The sequence below is a fragment of the Monodelphis domestica genome, chromosome 3 (genome assembly GCF_027887165.1).
Source record: "Monodelphis domestica isolate mMonDom1 chromosome 3, mMonDom1.pri, whole genome shotgun sequence".
Classification (NCBI taxonomy): Eukaryota; Metazoa; Chordata; class Mammalia; order Didelphimorphia; family Didelphidae; genus Monodelphis; species Monodelphis domestica.
This window is the reverse complement of record NC_077229.1, coordinates 487560777-487574441: the sequence shown is the minus strand read 5'-3', so window position 1 is coordinate 487574441 and position 13665 is coordinate 487560777. Positions and strand designations below refer to the sequence as shown.

Here is a 13665-nt window from a genome sequence, read left to right as displayed (position 1 = left end):
CTCTTTGTTTTCCTGGTTTCTTATCCTTTTCCTTAATTAGTTTTGATATGAAGATGCATATCCATCTATAATAATTTTCATATATAAATAAACTAATAGACTAGCAAAGCTAAACAGCATTTGGGAACTATTACAAAGAAATTGTCAGGTACTAGAAACAACTATTTGCAATTTTGAGTGTAGTGGCTAGAACTTGGAATTTGGAATCAGAAGAGTTTGTTGTGAATATATGGCCTTGAACAACCAAGTGATTGAACTAATATTTCTCAGTTTTACTTATATATAAAATGAAGATGTAAGACAAACTGACTCCCACGGTCCTTTCTGTTGTTGTTGTTGAATTGTGTCCAACTCTTTGTAACCTGATGGACTTGTCCATGGGGTTTTCTTGGCAGTGATAATGAATTGATTTTCCATTTCCTTCTCTAGTGTATATTCCTTTTACAGATGAGGAACCCATGCAAACAAGAGTTAAACGACTTGCCCAGGGTCACACAATTATTAAGTGTCTAAGGCCAGATTTGGTCCAAGATCTTCCTGAGTCAAGGCCTGGTGCCCTTTTCTGTGTCACTGAGCTGTCCCTTCTAGTTCTGAGTTAATAATCCTATAACAGAGTTAATACACTAAAAGTTTATTATTCTGTTAAGTATCTAACATGGCTATTTACTGTTTTACTTTTATTGCATTGGAGCCTATATTTATTACAACAAATTTCTTTTCTCTCCTTGGTAATATTACATTTTTATTATATTTATATATAAGTAATATAACTTGATCACTGTATACCAATTCATTTCTTTTATAGATTGCAGATTTGGATGACGAGTTTGCTGACCTAGTTTTAGGAGAGTTCATTGAAAATTTTGATTTATTACCATCTGAAAAGGTAAAATACATCATTTATTTGTTGTGATTGATTAGACTTAGCTTTATTTCTTTGTGTGCTAATTTCTTGTATGTTGCATAATCACAACCAACATTTATCAACTGAACACTCAAAATGAAAGTACTGCTTATAAACTTAAAGGATGATGATGAACTACTGTAATATATGTGTGTGTGTGTATATATATATATATATATATGTATATATATATATATATATATATATGTTTTTTTTTTAAACCCTTAACCTTCCATCTTGGAATTAATACTATGTATACCAATCCAAGACAGAAGAGTGGTAAGGGCTAGGCAATGGGGATCAAGTGACTGGCCCAGGGTCACACAACTAGGAAGTGTCTGAGGTCACATTTGAACCCAAGACCTCCCATCTCTAGGCCTGACTCTCAATCCACTGAGCCACCCAGCTGCCCCCTGTACTTTATATATTGAATTGTTGAATTGTTGGATATTAGAAGTTGAGCTTTTAGGATCATGCAAGCTCTGAGGTAAGAGATAGTGTCTTATTCATTTTTCTCTTTTGCAAAACACCTGCACAGTGCATTGCACATAATAATTGTTAAATAAACATTTGTAAAGTACTAGGCCTAGAATCAAGAGACATGGGTTCTGATTCTAGTCCTGACTGGAAAGATATGTGTAACTATGATCCTTGTTTTCTTCGTCTATATAAAAAGGAGGATGATAATGCTTGTACTGATTACCTTATGCTGAGAAAAGCATTTTATAAACCTTAGAGGTCCATATGAGTGCAATTTTAATAAAAAATTTTAGATTAAATATTTTATGAAGCCTTTGCAACTTTTCCCTTTTGAAATCATTTAACTTTAAAGATTCAGGAAGAAATCTCAAAAATAAATTCATCCCAGTAAATTAATTACTGGGTTTTCAGGCTAATGTTATAATGATTTTTCATTTAATACTTATTCTGAAGATTTTAAAATCTAAATTTGTTGCTGCTTTATGTATTTTTTTAATTAGCTGAACACAAGGATAGAGAATCATGCTGTTTTAATCAGTAATGATGTGAACAAATTTCATTAAGTTTCCTCTTTGCTCTGCTTCATCAGGTGTTCTTCCTGTGAGTTTGGCATCCTTAGTGTTCCTTGCTCATAGTTTCCTAAAATCAGAAGTTGTCAAGAACTGTTTTTGAAATAGTAATTTGTAAAATGAGGAATCAAGATGAACTCATAATAGAATAATTGATTTATAGCTGAAAGGTATATGAAATAGGTCTAAAGATATCAAACATGCAGCCACAAATACTCCCAAGTATGGCTGAACCAAATTTAAAAGTATTTTTTTATTCAATTAAATTATTTTAAATTATTTAAGAAAATAAATAAAAATAAAATAAAACATAAAAGATGTTAATATGTGGTTTTCTTAGTCAATATGTGGCCCACAGGAATTTTTATGCGTGATTTAATAGCTCTCATTTCTGTTTGAGTTTGGTATCATTGACCTAGTCCATTTGTGTTTCAAAGATTGAATCTAGGTTTCCAGATGGGAAAGAATATCTTTAATTCAGTTTTGAATTATGAGAAATTGGAGGATTATAGAGAAAATGTTTTTATTATTTCTAAGTAATGTCACATGTAATGATTTATTTCTAGTATCTTTTAAATTCTTAAAGTTAGCTATATTTTTTTCTTCATTTTGGGTTGTTGTGGCTTTTAAAAAAATATGGGTAGTTACTTAGGTTAGGAGAAATAGAGTCTTTGTTCTGTTCATTTATTCTATATTTTATTTCAAAGAATTCCAATGATTTATATTTTATTCTTTTAAAAATTATGAAATAGAAAATCATGAACAAACAGGCTTATTTCCATGAACAGAGGAGGCCAGAAAATGGGAATTGTATGTGCTATGAATCCTCTGTGTACAACTTGCTTCTTTTACTAATATACATTAAACTTAACACATTCGAACAATATTTTCCTGCTTGTCTGAGTCCTCTCCAAATATCACTCTGGATTGTGTTTGGGTATTTTTAAATGTTTCATCAATATTCTTTTTTTTTTCCCCTCTCTTGAATTTTTTCTCTCACTTTCACTAATCCCCTGCTGTATCTTCCAACTGGCAAATTAAAGCCCATCCATTTCACAAAGTCAAGCAAAAGAAGAGGGAGCTAGATGGCACAGTGAATAGAGTGCCAAACCCAAAGTCAAGATGACTCTTGTTCCTGAGTTCAAATCCAGCCTCAAATATTCACTAGCTGTATAATCCAGAGCAAATTATTTCATCCTGTTTTACTCCGAGTGAAGATCCTCCAGAATCTGCCCCTAAAACCCGAAATGGGGTCATGCAGAATTGGACACAACTGCAAAATGATTCAACATTATCAAAATGAAGCAAGATATATTTATATTTGAATATTTTGTCTGGAAATGGTTCATTGTGAAAAGCATATGAATAAATCAAAACTAAGGCTTTGCTATTTTGAGAACAAACTGCTTGTTTTGTATAACCTTTGCAGTTATACCCTGCAATACGTAGAGTGACTGTGGCTCAGAAAGCTGTCCCTGTGCTCTGTGGAAGTGCCCTAAAGAATAAAGGAATTCAACCCTTATTAGATGCCATTACTATGTATTTGCCATCTCCTGATGAACGCAGTGATGAATTTCTGTAAGTAAAAATGAAAGTATATTTTAATTGTTTGACTTGGAAGAAACAAATGAAAAATGGTAGTTTATTTTGAACTTTAGTTAATAAAATTACTATTTCTAAGCTAAAAAAAATCAATATAGTCATAACATTTTAGAACTAGAAGGAATCATCCTATCTAATCACTATAATTCAAAGATGAGGAAAATAAAGAAACAATGAATATTGAAAGGAATAAGAGCAAGAATACATGCATGCTTTATCAACACTATTGATTGGTTGAAGTAGGTTACAAAGTATATTGTCAAAGATTAGTTGCTTGAGAAAAGTGGTATCTTAGACATTCTTAGGACATGTACAATTTGATAAAGAGATGAACTAGTAATGTATGGGAAAATATGGTAGCATCCATGAAATACCTAAATGCTTCCAGTGTGATACAAAGGAAGGGGCACTGACTGGAATCAAAAGAATCAAGTTCAAATCCCACTACTCATATCACCTTTTCCCATGCACCATTTCTTCATCTATAAAAAAAGAGGATTGAACTAGATGCCTCTGTGGTCCCATCCCACCCTTTGTAATTAATGGGAGGAGCATCATATTGGTAATAAATGGTAAAGAATCTTACATACATGTTAGGAAGAACAGCAATGAATAGTGCTCTTTATTATTTGCAACAAGAAGTCTTCGGTCATATTGATGAATAAAATAGAGGGGATAATGGTACAAATTGGAGAATATCTGTAAAATCTGACTGTTAGCAAACTTTAAGTCATATGGAGGATTTTTGAAGTCTGTTTATTGCTTTTATTTTATAGGCAGTGGTATAAGGATGATTTGTGTGCCTTGGCATTTAAAGTTCTCCATGACAAACAGCGTGGGCCTTTAGTTTTCGTGCGAGTTTATTCTGGGACGATGAAACCTCAATCAGCCGTCCATAACATTAATGGAAACTGCACGTGAGTGAAATCTCTGATTGCTTGCTAAAGCCATGTTGATTTTGAAGTATAATATTAACATAAATCATTTACTTACAGGGAGAGAATAAGTCGCTTACTCTTGCCTTTTGCTGACCAGCATATAGAAATTCCTTCTCTGACAGCAGGCAATATTGCACTAACTGTTGGACTTAAACAGGTAGGTAAATGAATAGTTCTTTCAGAAAAAAATGTCTTCCTACAGTAACTGTAAATATTTGATGAATTGTATTTACCTTGAATTTACATAAAATGTTAAAAACTAGTGTTTTTCATTCCTAAAATTTAGTTTCTAAAATTAAAATGTATAAGACCATATTGGTGAGCTGCTTTTAAAATAAAATTCGGGGCTGAAGAAATAGTGCACATTTTTATTGTTAATTTTGATTAGCTTTATTGCTTCATCTGTATGTTCTTTAAGTGAGATTTCCAGGTAAGCTAAATTTTAAAAAATTATAGTTATCTTTTTAGCTTTTAGCTGAACAACTATTCTGTATAATAGACAATAAAAGTGTATAACGTATGAATGACCATTTTTTGAGTACTTCACTAAAACATTTGTATAATCGTCCCTTGTCCCCAGTATTATTGATTTCAGGGAAATAAAAAGTTCATATTAAAAGACACTTCCGTAGCAGCCTTGGATAGGGTCCAATTTTAATACTGTTACAAAAAGGCATCAGTAATGGCATCCTTTTGTGGCATCCTGTACATATCACTAATACTACACAGTATTTAGTCTTTGATGAACCATTGAAATCTCTTGGCAGGGTGGTATAAATAAACATAAATGAGAGCTCTCACCTTTGAAATATAATTGGGGAAAAGCCATTCCATGCAGAATAGTAGCTGTTTCTGCTGATTCTGGGGACCAAAGTAATCCTCTACATAATAAAAACAGGTACATATTGTTAAAAGTTTTGTTGAAGTGATAAACATGAATTCTGATTTCAGCCTTCTCCATTCCCTATTGTCCCTGTATCTGTAAATGGCACCATTATCTTTAGTCACCTTTGCTGGCAGTCATGGAGCCTTTCTCCCATAGGACACTACAGTTCTGTCTCCCTGACTCATTACTTAACTACCTCCTCTTTACTATTCATCCCCCATTGCTACCACCCTACTTTATGCCCTTTGTTTACATTTATGGCCAATTGTTGTTGTTTAGTCATTAGGTTGTGTCTGTCTCTACATAACTCCCTGGACTTTTGTCCATGGGAATTTTTTGGCAAAGATACTGGAGTGATTTGACGTTTCCTTCCCCAATATACCCTCATTTTATGGATGAAGAACTGAGGCAAATAGGGTTTAAATAATTTACCCAGGGTCACACAGCTAGTAAGTGTTTAAGACCAGATTTTAAATCAGGTCTTCCTGACTCTAAGCCAGTAGACTACTTAGCTGCCTCTATGCCCTTATTACCTTTGCTCTAAATTTTTACAGTAATTTTTCACACTTTTAACTTGGTTTCCTATATCCAGCCTCTTTCTTTTGTCCATCCTACACACAGGGGCCTGATTAAGCTTTCTATTAGATAGATCTCTTCATTTTGTTCAGAATCTTTGTCTCTAAAGCATATTTTGCACATTCCCTTTTCTTATAACTCTAACTAGATTGGCATATTCTTTGAGGGCATGGATCAGGTGCTAATAAATATCTGTTGAAAGGATAAGTACTAAACTTTCTTTTTCATGTAAGTCAAGTTTTTACTGGCTTACTAGTGTAAGAGAAGGAAGTCATATTCAACATGCAAAAGAACAATCCAAGTGGGGGAGGAGCAAGAAAGAGAATTCTGGGAAAAAACAGAAGAGCTGAGAAGATTCAAATCAGTTACTTCACTTCTCTTTGGGAACTCCTAAAGGGTAGTTGGTCTTAGAGAAATCTCTAAGCAGAAGGACCTTCTGAGCACTGACTGCCCTCTCTGTGAACCCAAACCCCTTGGATCCAGCTGATGAGAAAAGGAGTGGATAGGACTTTTATTATAAAGCCATCCATCCAAAGAAGATCTTCCTCTCTATCCCCTAAAGTCTGTCCATGAAATTTATACTACAACCTGGGTAGATAGAAGTCAAGAGAGCTCTCACAACTGACTAGGAGGGTCAGGCAAGCAGCCTGACCCTTCAGGATTTGGAGAGGAGGTCAGTTTTTAGCCTTAGGGATCTCCTATTTCCTCTTCCTTACCCAATAATCCTATTTACCCTATCTTGTGTGTATCCCTTTAGAATAAATAGTTATTCCTTAGATCAAATGCCTGCCTTATAATACCTGGGGAGAGAGTCCTGAAGCTTGGGGGGGGGAGAACTATACTTTCTCCACAAGGAAGAAGAATCATTTTCAGTCCTTGACTACATTCAACCCAGTCTCTGAAGAGATACACTCTGTAATTCTGAAGACAACTAGTGCAGGTTTTACTAAGGAAAGAGAAGGGAGGAACAATCTCTCCACCTTCTTGCTGCATTCCATATCTCTCACTCTCTAGCTTCAAGTAAACGTAGTGGGTGGCTCCATTTCCCCATCTATTATGCTAGTTAGGGGCAGGATTTCAAGGAAGAGAGACAACATTCACATTCAAATATGACTCTGGGCTTTATTGATGATATACAAACCAATATTAGTAAATGTACTTGATCTGATAAGAAAACATATACCTTCCACTTTGTTACCACCCATTTGGTTTCTATCTTTGTCTAGTTCAGGGAACTGAAACTTCACATTTAATTGTTCCCAGGGAGTTAGAGCTGTCCTTAGATGGCCTTGACCACAAGATAGCCCACAGAGGTTAGAGATTGTGTAGTTTTCCAGTGAACTAGATAAAAGAATCTGGAACCTTTTGCAAATGTGCTAACCTAGAATATACTTCAAACATAGCAGTTGTGAATAGATCAGATGAAGCTAAACACAAGGATTAGCAGAAATTCTTTCACAGGCTATACTCATGAATGAATGTCAGTTAAACATTCTAGACATATGTATCTGCCTGTTGTTCTTCCCCATCTTTGGGTAAAGGTGCCTAATCCAGTAAGCCTACAGCATTAAGTCCTGCTACATTATATTTTGGTTATTTTACAGACTTCCACTGGAGATACCATTGTTTCATCCAAGGCCTCAGCATTGGCAGCAACCCGTCGAGCTGGAAAAAATGAAGGAAAGATGGACAGAAAAAACACAGAAACAGGGAGCTTTTTATTGGCAGGGGTAGAGATACCAGAACCCGTCTTCTTTTGTACCATAGAACCCCCTTCAGTAGCCAAACAGCCAGGTACAAAAGGAATGATAATTATTGTGAAACACAATTTCTTATATAGATTTAGATACGATGTGGCTGTAAATGTTTCCACATATAAAACAAATTTGCATCTGAATTTTCTTGGGATTAGTCTTTTTTATTTAAACTTGGCCAACTATTTTACTCATTTGATTATTTTGAACCTGTGTTTTAAAAAATCTTTATGGCTGGTTTTTCTATTTTTGCTTTTGTGTAGTATTCTCCATACAGTGATGGGCAGATGGGCCAAGACTTCTCTTTAAAGATAATGGCCTGGCAATTCCTGAAGCCCTGTTTATTTCACTGACCATTAAACAGTCCACAAAAATCCTACAAGTCTCATATTAGATTGGTTTGTAATTGTCTTGTTGATCCTTTTTCAGAATATAGTGCAAAATATTTTTTGCAGGGTCACTAGTACACCTTAATAGGCCATTAGAATAAGACTTGAGAAAATGCTGATGATGGAAATAATATATGACACCGGGGCAGTGGGTAATGAGCCAGGCCTGGAGCAGGAGGTCTTGTGTTCAAATGTTGCCTCAGATATTTCTTAGCTGTAAGACTCTGGGGAAAGTCAACTAACCACAGTTGCCTTTACTGCTCTTCTGCCTGGGAACCAATATTTAATATTGATTCTAAGACAGAAGGTAGAGGTTTATATATGTACATATATATGTATAATATATATGACACTTGGTGCTTTCAGGTTTACAAAGTGTATTAACATACATTATTTTATTTGAACTGCTTATGAACCCTACTAGATACTATAAGCAGTTTTAGTTTATTAATTTTATGATCTTTAATAATACTATTTAGCATCATTTGCTTGATTCAGAAAGCTAAATTTTATATACTAATGCATATCTACATTTTGCAACATATTTTCTTTACAAATGTTCACGTTTTGTATAATTATATTAGAATGTAAGTTCTCTGAGGGCAAAAACTATGCTTATTCAATCTTATATCCTCTGTAGCAGCTAGCACAGATTGTAGATTGTTAGAATTGGAAAAGGCTTTAGAGATCAGATTATCCAGTCTTTTTTAAAAAAATAGATGAGAAAACTGAGCCAAGAAACATGGTATCAGTGATAATAATTGGGTCTATGTATGTCTTTCAGAATAATCAAACTAAGTGACTGTATACTTACTCTGATTACAATACCACTGCTCAAAATATTTTAGAAACGTTTTTAATGGAACTGCCTAAAGAACTAGTATATAAACCATATATGAATCAGTCTTGATAATTTATATCAATTTATTTTATTTTCCCAGATGGTTAGGTCCAGATTCCAAGTTTTACATAAGCATTATTATTTGATATTTGTTAAGTACTTACAACATAATATAGAATTTAATTCAATAATTATTTGTGAAGTTTCTGTTAAATGCAAAGCCATGGGTTGGTTTTTAAGGAAGATACCTAGGTAAGATACACAGAAGCCTTTCATTTTTGCATCATTGAGGAACTACTTGAAAGAGCATTTGGTGAGGGGTACCTGGTAGCACAGTGGATTGAGAGCCAAGCCTGGAATCAGAAGGACCTGGGTTAAAATCTGACCTCATACCTCCTAGCTGTGTGTCCTTGGGCAAGTCACTTAACACCAGTTGACTAGTTCTTACTATTCTTCTTTCTTAGAATTGATACTAAGAGATGAGGGTTTAAAAAAAAAAAGTAATTGGTGAGGTTAGTTTAGTTCATTGTGAGTTAGTTATACAACTTCTACTTGAACCACACTATGAAAAGAGACACAGAAATTTTCCTTGTAAAGGTAAAAGGCATTTCTTATTAATTCCTTTGAAATATAATATCACTTCATTGTAGCATGCAAATTTGCTTTAAATAGTTTATATCCTACAACTACTGTCTCTTTCTAATTTAGCTTTGATCATTTTTACTCTTAGAACTTTTCTTTGACTCACTTTCACATTTTTTTGCATGTCTGTCTTGAATGAGTTATTTTTGTATATATCTCATGAAATGTTAATATTTACCTATCTGTACATAGAATTGGATCGAGCTTTGAACTGCCTTCAGCGTGAAGATCCTAGTTTAAAAGTGCGGTTAGATCCTGACTCTGGACAAGTAAGGATTTATAAGTTTCAATTTTTTAAAAATTCCACATAAATGATGATTTTTATAGATGTTTGCAAAAAAAAAAAGTGTATATGTGAAAAACATGTATGGCTCTGCCATACTGAAAGGTAAAAGGAGTTTTATTCCTTTGCCTTTTTTTTTAAACCCTTACCTTCCATCTTGGAATCAATACTGTGTATTAGTTCCAAGGCAGAAGAGTGGTAATGGTTAGGCAGTGGGGGTTAAGTGACTTGCTCAGGGTCACACAGCTAGGAAGTGTCTGAGGTCAGATTTGAACCCAGGATTTCTGTCTCTGGACCTGGCTCTCAATCCACTGAACCACCCAGCTGCTCCCATTCCTTTGCTTTTTAAATTGTAAATTCCTGCTTATTCTGTTTCTTGGTTAGGTATTAAAACATATTTTCTTAAATCTTTGGGAGAGCTAATTCTTCTCATCTGTACAGGATATTTTCCCAGTAGAACATAAACTTCTTGAAAACAGGGACTTATATTTTTGTCTTTTTTTTTTCACAGTGCCTACTTGGCACATAAACACTTAATATATGCTTGTCAATTGGGATTAAATGACTTGCCTAGGGTTACCCAGCTAGGAAGAGGCTGAGGCCAGATTTGAACAGGACCTCCTGTCTCTGGACCTGGTTCTCAATCCACTGAGCCACCTAGTTGCCCCTGGACTAATCAGTCTTGCTCATTTAGCATCACAGCTTGTTTTTGGTTTTGTTTGCTAAATAAAAATGATATTGTTCACCTTTGATCACTTATCTAATTCAACAGATATATCTCCAAATGACCTTTGGCTGTTGACAAAATCAAAGCCATCCTCCACAGTTGAAGATCCATCATTATTTTGAATAAGATAGTCAAAATAATATGCTGTAAACTCTGAAGGTAGTTTGAAAACAGGAGTTCCAAAATCATTTTGAATTGCATCCCAAGATTGCTCATTTTAAAGAAATAACACTTTCTTAGATATATCAGTTCTGTTTTGGGGTTTTTTGTGTTTTAAGAATAATCATACCTCATATTATAAACTTTCTTTTATTTGCATTATCTTTTTGGTATATATCTTCTTTTCCTTCTGGTTTTGTAATTTGGGGAAGCTTTGTATTATAGTTAAAAGTGGACTGGCCTTTAAAGTTAGTATTTTTGTGACCTGATAATTTCTTCTAGCCTTAGTTTCCTCACCATAAAAATGAGGAAAATACTGTCCCTACATAGCAGATTCGTTGTAAAAATTTTTTTGGTTAACCACGAAGCTCTATGTATGTGAGAAAGGAAAGAAGCTACGACTGTGCCAGCTTATGGAAACTCACTGCTCTAACAACATAGCTCAAACTTAAGTATAAGTCCTAGAGAGTCATCTGAGGAACACAGAACTTGTGTCTTGCCTAGTGTCACAGTGATAATTTTATCTGTTGAAGAAAATTCAAATTCAGCTAATGTTAAAAGCCATTTTAGTGTTAATTGGAATGCACATACACATATACACCTACATACTCTATTTTCATTTTCCAAGTTCTTGAAATGTATTTTAAAATTCTGTTTTATATTCAAAATTCTTGTTGCCATATTTGACAAAAGAGAACGGAGCTAATGAGATAGTGTTGTAAGTATCCCCGCCCTATTGTGCCTTTTCCAAATATTTCCCTCAGGACAGTGTAATAAAAGAAGCTAAGTCATTTCCCAAATAGTGTGGCATGTGTTCTCTGAAGCCATCATCCTGGTTCTTGAATCTTGGATTTTTTCTTTTAATCAGACTATTCTCTGTGGTATGGGGGAGCTGCATATTGAGATCATTAATGACCGCATCAAGAGGGAATATGGAGTTGAGACATTTCTCGGTCCTCTACAAATAGCATATAGAGAAACCATCCTAAACTCAAGCCGTGCCACAGGTACCAAAAAAAATTGTAACACATTGTTTCTTCTTGTATTTCCAGGAATGATGTCCAGATACTTTATAGTCACGTAGGCAGAATCTCTACTACAGACAAATTACACTTGAACCAGCCAGCCAGTAGATGTCTGTAGGTAGTCAAGTTTTAGAAAGTAGGCAACAGCTTTTTAAGGGGGGCTTACCTAGTGCAGCCCTTGTGACTTGTGGGAGTGATGTATGTGCTATTCTTTTGTCCCAACAAATGCTGTATGAAAGACAATGTCCAGTTTGAGGAACACTAATTTGTAAAATGGTAGCTTCCCTTAGGTTACATCTCTTCACTTCAGTAAGTATTTGCTCTGTTTGGTTACAGATACGTTGGATAGAACGCTAGGAGAAAAAAGACATTTAGTGACTGTGGAACTGGAAGTAAGGCCATTTATAAAAGAAAAATCCGAAGTAACCCCTATTATTGAATATGCTGAAAATATCAAGGAAGAACTTCTGCAAGAATTTCGAGAGGCCATTGAAAATGGAATTCATAGTGCATACCTGCAAGGTAGAGTTTGTAAATTAGAGTAGACATTAGCATCCCTCTTACTTTTTTTCATCTCTCTCCTCTGTCTCTGTCTCTCTTTCACTCTCTTCCCCTCGTGGAAATAAATTTCATTGTAGTCTCCATTTCAATGTTTTGCCTTTTGTGACTCGTTACTTCTCACATCCCAGGGATATAAAACAGAACAAATTAAAAGCTAAAATATTCCTGTTTTTCCCTGTCCAGGACCATTGCTTGGATTCCCAGTTCAAGATGTTGCAGTTACTCTCTGTTCATTGACACTTCACCCTGGCACCTCCACAACAATGGTTTCTGCCTGTGTCTCACGTTGTATGCAAAAGGTATAAAAATGTTGTCCTTGGCACTTGAAGGTGACCTTACTCAGTATTATTAATCAAGCGTTGCTAGACCTCTTAGACCCATCCCTCTTAAGCATCATATAAAGCACCTTAGGAATGTTTAACATCATTGGTGCTACTCCATAATTTCATTTTAAAAGGTATAGAATCTTGATGGAAGCTGTGAAGCAGATTGAACATGATATTTTTTTCAGACTGGAGCCAGAGAGCCAGGTTTCCATGTAAATATAGATAATGGATATTCTCCCAGAGATTCAGGACAGGATTGGTGGGATTGACATTCTGCTAGGCTTAGTCTCCCTAGTAGCAGGGACTATAAGTGCCCCACCAAGCCCAGTAGAATTTTGCTTTATTTTGCTTTTTGGACTTCTTTTGCTTATCAAAGAAAGCCATTAAATGAAAGAAAGTCATTAGATGACTTGGTATTGAAATGGAACCTATAAGAAGGATATATTTAAAGTAGTTTCTATGTGCAAAGCAAGCCTAAAAAGGCAAACTGCATATCTCTGGATAAAGTTGATTCTGCTGATAGGCTGCCTCTACAATTACCTCACCAGTTCATTTGATTTGAAGATAACATGTTGTCTTCAATGTTTACTTGGGCCCCAAAAGAAAATTTAATTCTTGCTAATGAACTTTAATTAGTTACCTTCAACTTCTTCCTTTACTTGTTGTGTCTCTTCATATGACCCCAGATCTTCTACCATCATCCATGCCTTTTTTTTTTAACTTTTACCTTCTGTCTTATGGGGGTTAAATGACTTGCCCAGGGTCAAATAGCTAGGAGACCAGCTTTGAACCCTGGACGTCCCATACCTAGGCTTGGTCTATGCCCCTGTATACTTCTTTTTTATGTTCTTCTGCTAGCCTCTTCAGAGCAATGGCATTGCTTAAGGAAGTTCTATATAGCTTGGCAATCAGGGCAAGATTTATTTGTAAATAAAAATCATTTTTCGCTACTATGAGCCTTTTCTATTTTAACCCTTCATTTCCTTCCATGCTTAAAGGCTGA

At 34.9% G+C, this 13665-nt stretch overlaps 1 protein-coding gene across 3 annotated transcripts in view; it reads left to right on the top strand.

Moving 5' to 3' along the window:
- Window positions 1–13665, top strand: part of GFM2 (GTP dependent ribosome recycling factor mitochondrial 2) — a 56040-nt gene that overhangs the window by 27210 nt on the left and 15165 nt on the right. For all 3 annotated transcript variants that reach the window (XM_007486529.3, XM_007486531.3, XM_056824755.1), the window contains 9 exons: window positions 806–886; window positions 3383–3531; window positions 4332–4472; window positions 4551–4650; window positions 7560–7749; window positions 9774–9850; window positions 11619–11757; window positions 12112–12297; window positions 12520–12635. In XM_007486529.3, coding sequence (XP_007486591.2) covers window positions 806–886; window positions 3383–3531; window positions 4332–4472; window positions 4551–4650; window positions 7560–7749; window positions 9774–9850; window positions 11619–11757; window positions 12112–12297; window positions 12520–12635 — 1179 coding nt within the window. The remainder of the gene's footprint in view (window positions 1–805; window positions 887–3382; window positions 3532–4331; window positions 4473–4550; window positions 4651–7559; window positions 7750–9773; window positions 9851–11618; window positions 11758–12111; window positions 12298–12519; window positions 12636–13665) is intronic.